Source organism: Neomonachus schauinslandi, chromosome 5 (assembly GCF_002201575.2).
Source record: "Neomonachus schauinslandi chromosome 5, ASM220157v2, whole genome shotgun sequence".
Taxonomy (NCBI): Eukaryota; Metazoa; Chordata; class Mammalia; order Carnivora; family Phocidae; genus Neomonachus; species Neomonachus schauinslandi.
Genome location: NC_058407.1, coordinates 9,972,507 through 9,979,812, shown reverse-complemented (window position 1 = coordinate 9,979,812; position 7,306 = coordinate 9,972,507). Strand labels below are relative to the sequence as shown.

Here is a 7,306-nt window from a genome sequence, read left to right as displayed (position 1 = left end):
AGGACCTTGGGATCGACCTGAGCCGAAGGCAGACGCTTAACGACTGAGCCACCCAGGCGCCCCTTTTAGTGCACTTCAGACACCACGACCATGTGGGCCTCTATTCTTTCATCCTGTTTCCTGTTCCAAGCCAAATCCTAAAGCTTCTTCAAGGTCAATGTCACATCCTACTTCTTCCATGGACCCTTTCCTGGCTTCTGTGTAGAAAACACAGGGAGATGGGGAGGACCATACAGTATCCCAGCAAGCAGCAGCAACACTAACTGTGTGATTTACTCTCCGTGCCTGCGGGCTTATCTGCAACAATGGGAATAATCCCCATCTTACAAGACCATTAAAGAATTCCATTATCTTATACGTGTCCAACCAAATAGCAAATTCCCGAAGCACAGGGGATGGCTCTTCTACTCTGCAGCCCTCACGGCAAAGCAGTGGCAACTGAATAAACATGCGTTGGCCTAGATGATATCACTACAGGGAATGCAGAGAATGGCCTCCATCTCATTCCTAGAGTGGTCATTTGAATAAGTGGGGTCCGCCCAGTGGGCCATTATACCAGTACTCGTTTCTATTTAACCCTAACCAGGTGCCCACTGTGTTAGCTACTCTTATGAGCTTTATCTCTTAATCCTTCCAACAGTCTTAAAACAGAACTTAATCCCACAGTGTTAATAAGGAAGCTGAGATGCAGCGTGGCCACGGTGACTTGCATAGCCCTGTGCAGCTGGTGAGGGCTACAGAGCTCTAGGATCCAACCCCTACACCTAATACACTCAATGGTCTCCTGGACAGTTTGACACACGGGTCCCACTGAACTCCATGGCATCCTGTTCTGTGATTCTTTTCCTGAGACTCCTTGGCAAACTCCTGTTCAGGACGATCTTCACGATTTGGATAGAAGGTCTGGACTAGAAAGCAAGCCTCTCACTTCTGTTGTCACAGCCGTTAGAGCCATGGGATCTGAAGTGATCTCCAAGTGAGAAAATGGGCTCTAGCCAGGTCTCACTAACGCCTATACCCTCAGGTGAGTTCCTGGTCCTCCCTGGTGGTTATTCCTGTGTCCGGCTACGGTGAGGATTTCAGATTTTAACAAAAAGGAGATGTGGAGACATTCACCAAGATTCCTTTTCTCAGGGTGCCTGGATGGCTCAGTCATTAAGCGTCTGCCTTTGGCTCGGGTCATGATCCCAAGGTCCTGGGATTGAGCCCCATGTCGGGCTCCCTGCTCAGTGGAAAGCCTGTTTCTCCCTCTCCCACTCCCCCTACTTGTGTTCTCTCTCTCGCTGTATCTGTCAAATAAATAAATAAGATCTTAAAAAAAAAAAGATTCCTTTTCTCTCCTAATTATTATTTTCCTTTTTATCACATCTGAAGAAATGTGACCTTAGAAAATATGTCTCAGAACTTCATGATGTGTCTTTAAATTATTAAACATATAAAGCACAGATCACAGGGCCAGGCACATCGATGAACTCTTAAGTACTGGCAATGATGATGATGTGTTTGCCTGGCCCTTGGACAAAATGATTTAAATCTCTAGAGGCTAACACTTTATACCTTTTAGCGATTTACCAACACCACACCTTTAAATGTGGCTCCTTTCACTTGCTCAGGGACCTTTTAATGGGGAGGTTAGACTTCTCCTCTGTGGTAGAAGAATGCTGGTTGTTCACCAATATCTAAAATCTCTTTGTCCCGTCCAGCTTGCATTAGAGTTTTCGAGTGGTACCAACCTAGTTTTCATCTATTTAGATTTTAATAGCTATTTTTTTTTTTTTTGCGGGGGGGTGCATACCCAGCTGCGAGAACATTTAATCACTGAACAATTGAGATGAATCTTTGAAAATGGTTTGAGGCTGAGGATTTTCCAAACAACTCAGCAAAGCTGCTACTACATCATTTGACGTCTAAATCCGTCCTTTTTCAAAGCACAGGCACATATATGATGAGATGTACGAGATCAGATATCCACATCTGTATATGTGCACGATGACAGCTGCCCAGTTTCTGAGCTTTTCTCTATAATTTCACACACATGTTGAAAACTGATCCTTTTCATTTTTTTTTTTTAATTTTATTTGTTTATTCAGGAGAGACAGAGAGAGAGAGAGGCAGAGGTAGAAGCAGGCTCCCAAGGAGCAGGGAGCCCGATGCAGAACTCGATCCCAGGACCCTGGGATCATGACCTGAGCCGAAGGCAGACGCTTAACCATCTGAGCCACCCAGGCGCCCAAAACTGATCCTTTTCAAACCAGTGACCTCTTCTGCCATCACTGTGGTTCTTACCACTATGTTCAAATCCTGCACTGAGACTCTGCCACCTTGACTCCTCTCTTCCCTATCACCATGCTGCTGGGCCACTGGCTTTAGTTTTTTCTTAGTCCCTACTCATTTCTGTTCCAAACATGAGTCATCTTATATCCACAACTACTCAAACTCCACCCTGCTTTTGTATTTCTCCTTTTTTATCTGGCTAAAATTCAACTGCTAAGATGAACTTCCTCTCAACAAACAGCATTCATCAAAATTTTTCTCCCATTTCTCCCATTCATCAGCCCCATCTTCCAAAGAGCATAAAACTTTGTATCTGAGAATTTAAAATTATCTAGTTTAACCTGCCAACATTACTATTCTTTCCCTTAAGACCCAAACATCAGGGGCGCCTGGGTGGCTCAGTTGTTAAGCGTCTGCCTTGGGCTCAGGTCATGATCCCAGGGTCCTGGGATCGAGCCCCGCATCGGGCTCCCTGCTCCGCGGGAAGCCTGCTTCTCCCTCTCCCACTCCCCCTGCTTGTGTTCCCTCTCTCACTGTCTCTCTCTGTGTCAAATAAATAAATAAAATCTTTAAAAAAAAAAGATCCAAACATCATCTTTTCCCTTTCAAACGGCTCTAAATTCCAAGGTTCTAACTTCACTTAAGTTTATTCTCAAAGTCTGGTCAATGTAGAGCCTGGGATGTACTTAGCAGCTGAGTCCTGTTCAACTTGTTTCCTCTACAGTGCCTAGCAGTGCTTGGCACAGGGCCAGCCGCTAGTAAATGTTTGTTTATAAAATTCCCTCTTCTCCCTTTCCTCTGATCCCTTTCATGCTTGTTTCTATCCACACTGAATCTTTCCAGACAAAATGCTCTACATAGAATTCTGCCTCTGGAGTGGAAGCTGAGTGTATTTGCTATTGCTATTACTTTGAGATGGATCTTTACCTTGTGCTGACAGGAAACTGGGGAGCGTAGTAGAAATTTTCTAGAGCTTTAGTGGCCAGGAATAGAACTCTGGTTCCATGTGAGTGTTTAGCAAATATTTAGCATTCTTTCATTCAGGGGAAACACAACTAACTGAAACGGTTATCCGCAAACAGCAATTATCCACAAACACCTTATAATCATAGTCTGTATCTTTAGACCCAGGCCCAACTTACTAGCAGCATGAACGGGTACTGATCATACCATTGCTCTGACATGCCTTTCCAATACTCAGGAAGTAGCAGAGCAGACGAGTTGCTGTGTCCATCCAGACACTGCAGAACTAGTTCTCAAACCCTTTGATAAAAGAATTTTAGAATATCAAAGTACAGAGAGAAAAGGCTGAACTTCTATCAACCTGTCAGGTAGCATTTAGCAAAGTGGGTATAAAAGGCCATCGAGAATGAAGTAGAAAGGGGAAGAGATCTAGAGTCAGCTTCAAATCATAGCTTTGCTACTTAGAAGCTACTTGGGCAAACTACCTGACCTTTCTGTCTGTTGCTCTATCAGTAAAATAGAGACAGTAAAATAACTGCTGGGGAGGGCTATACAAAGCAACCTATGAAAAGCACCACGGCCAGCACATGGCTGCATAGAAAAACTGAGCACCGTGTATAGCTGAGCACCTTCCTTATAAACCCCACAGCATTCCACCTCTGAGGAGAGGTGACTGAGTGTGTACACTCAGAGAGCTGTGTACAGCTCTCGTCCCCCTTCGGGACTGTAACCGCTTGGGGGCAGGACTTGAGAAGCATTACAGCCTAGTGGTCAACAGCACAGATAGAAACCTGAATTCAAACTCGGCTCCATCTCTTGTCATGTTACCTCAGGCAAATTACTTCTCTGAGCCCTGCCTATGTCCATAAAATGGAAATAACACATATTCCATGGGATCGTTGAGGGCATCACACAACTGAGGCTTTTAGCACTGTGCCTTGTCTATATAGTAAGTGCTCAATCAACGAGGGTGATTATTTTTCCCATCTCTGCGTCCCTTATAACTGCTAACATCTAGCTAATAATACCTGTTGGTTTGAAGGTTTATGTAGCTGAGACACTGCCCCACCCACAGAAATTCATAAATAGCAAACAGTGTAAAAATGCCAAGGAGAAGGTCCCCTACCTCTGGAAAATCTCTTGCAGCGTTTCCCGGGTGAAAGCATTGCTGTCCTGGAAGACGTTATTGAGGGCATGCAGGGCACAAAGCTCCCTGCGCTGTTTCTCATGGTAGATTTGTGGGGGTGCTGCCTGAGGCAGCTCCAAAGATTCAGATTTGGCCTTGTCTCCTTTCCATGGCACGCAACTCATGTTTTCGTTTTAGGTTCCAGAGAGGACTAAAAACACCCCACCCTTCCCTCCAGAGGAAGAATGTAAGCTTCTCAGTCTTTTCAGGATTCCTGAGGTCCACCTTATTTTCTGGTCTCCATGATTTATGCTTTGTCACGGGGAGAAAGGTTGGAATCAAAAGGAAAAAAAAAATCCACCTCCATCAACAGAAAGATCACTTTCGGATTAGTGTATTTCGCCACCACTGTCAAAGTGCAGAATTTTAAAAAAATCATAGACGATCTAAGACCTTGTTTCCCTTCTCCCACCCTCCCCTCCAAAAAAAAACAAAAAAACCCAACAAAAAACAAAAAACCCACGATTTTCTTGCCGTATTTTCCTCTCTGCAAATGCCAACCAGACCTCAATGCAGGAGGACCGAACGAAATTGGTCACATCGCTCCTTTTCTTCCATTTCTTTCAAACCGCAACGCCACTGACTCAGGAGACAAGGCCTAGGTGGTGGGTAAAATGCAAAATTCGAGCCGCTAGCGAGGGCCGGCCAGCGTGGGATCGCGGGCCGAGCCGGGGCCTTGGGGTCGGCTCTCCATCCCCTCTGGTGCGGTGGGACCCCGCAGGACACGGGCCGAGGCGGGGGCGGCTCCCTCGGAACGCGCGGACTCTCACCCTCTCGCGGCGGCCCTGCGGAGGAAACAACCCCGGTCAGCTCCGGCGGTCAAGCGGACCGCCGCGGAGAACCAGGCTGGCGGGGGGGCGGGGCGGAGCGGGCCCGGCCCCAGCCCGAGGGAAGGTCCTGCGCAGCGACTGGCAGGCCCGCGAGGGGTGGGGTCGGGCCCACCCGGCTCGCCTCGCCGCCCACACCCCAAACTCCCCGCCCGTCACGTGAGTGCAAGCCGACACGCCCTCCCGCCGCTGCCCCCACCCACGCCGCGGGTCGCCCCCTCACCGCTGCAGGCCACCACCTGGCGCTGCGGGCCGCCACCTGGGCCGCGCTCGGGCGGGCGGGCAAGCGCGCGCACCTGAGCCCGACGTCAGCCGCCCTCGCCGGGCGCGTGCTCCGGAAACGCCCTCCTGCGCCGTCCCCGCTCTCGCCCGCCGCGGCGTCACGTGTGACGTCAGCCTGTCGTCAGGCGGCGCCGGCTTTAAGGCTGGGGCTGCCACCCGTCGGTTGAGTGGGTGTGGGTGGCCTTGAGGGGAAGCGGCCGGGGGTTGTGGGCCGTGAGCTGTAGAGCGTGGCGGAGGCGGCGGCCGCAAGAGCTGGTGCCCGGCTCCTGGGTTCGGTTCTTTCCGGGGCTGGGTAGGGCGGGGCGGCCGGCGGGAGTCTCGCCTCGACGCCCGCCGCTCCCCACCCCTCCCCGGGCATCGGCGCCGTTCCGGGGCGGCGACCCGGCCTGCGGCTGCACTTCGCCGTCCTCCCCTCCCTTTTCCCTCTGTGGGCCGGGCTTCTCGAGCGGAGTGCTTTCGAGAACCTGGATTAGCTACTCCTTCGTTGACCGTTTTCTGTCTGGCGCGCTGTTCACCAGGTGACCTGATGCGGCCGGGAGTAAATTGTCTTGGTTAGCGGGCCCGGCCGCCTCGCACTTGCCTGGGAGCCCCGAGGGTAAGTGCCTCACCCGGAGTCAGATTTCAAGTGAAATGGAGAGTCCTGTTTCAGTGGTGTCGAATTCTGTGCACTACCCACTGACCACTGTCCTCTTGCCCTCGGGTTCCCACCTCCCGGTGGCTGACACAGAACTTTACTCCCTGGATTTTTTCAAGGTGTTATCGTGTGTCAGGAAGGTAAACACCCAGTTCCGTGTAGACTTTTTTCCCTTTACCTACTTCTAGGTCATGTGGAAGGCATTATCTACCCTAGCTGCCCTTCTTTGGGATTTTTGCGCAGAGAATTGAAAAAACAGGTTACACAATTCAGGCATTTCTTTGACCTTGCTATACAACACGACTCTCCTAACACCATGACCCTCACGACAGTTACCACTTTTAACACACGCCTAAGTGCTTACCATATGGTTGGGAGTCCTGCCCTAATCCAGACAACTTTTGAATTACCTTAAATTTATGTAATTTGTAAGCCACCTAAGGGTTGCAGTTATATTTTCATAAGATTAGGCTTACAACACAGGTTTGTAAGACAGTCTTGCAAGCACTGTTCATTTATTTATAGCTAACTATGCAGCTGCTTTTTTTTTTTTTTCCCAGAGTAGACAACTGAATCTCAGAGTTAATTAACTTGTTTCAGGTCACACAGCTAGTAAGTAGTAGGCCCAGAGTTGGAACCGGAACTCTAGAACGTTTTCAGAAAGAGGATGTAAAAATGGGTAGGGAATTCCCTTCCCAAAATGTAATTTTAGATTTCTCTGTTTAAGAAGCACCTACTCTTGACAGAGTGTTTTTTTATGGGCAAGCCCTATAGTGAGAACGACATGGTTTTTTTTAGTCTACCAATAGGTGTCAGCACATTCTGAACTTAAGCTCTTTCTGGAAGAGCCAATCGGTAAGATGGTAAATACCAATTATTATTCTAGAGTACTAAGGCTTGATATTTGGCTTTTCTGCCAAATCAAGATTTTAATGTTTTTAACTACCTCATAGAGGCATATATAGGATAGTGGTGAGCAATTTAGGCAGAAAAAGAAAAAAAAAGCATTCGAAGAGCTATTATCAAGACCTTTGGAGTTGAAGACTTCTTGTCCCAGATTCCCAGCTGTGTTTGTGCACATAAAACTTGATTGTATAAAAAAAAAATTGTTGAAAACAGGAGCAAGCAGAGGTTGCCTTT

At 48.3% G+C, this 7,306-nt stretch overlaps 1 protein-coding gene across 1 annotated transcript in view; it reads right to left on the bottom strand.

The window, feature by feature from the left end:
* Positions 1-4,836, bottom strand: part of JOSD1 (Josephin domain containing 1) — an 18,748-nt gene extending 13,912 nt beyond the window's left edge. Inside the window, exon 1 of the mRNA XM_021687423.1 lies at positions 4,364-4,836. Within this exon, the coding sequence (XP_021543098.1) occupies positions 4,364-4,548 (185 nt within the window). The 5' untranslated portion in view covers positions 4,549-4,836. The remainder of the gene's footprint in view (positions 1-4,363) is intronic.
* Between the last annotated feature and the right edge of the window lie 2,470 nt (positions 4,837-7,306).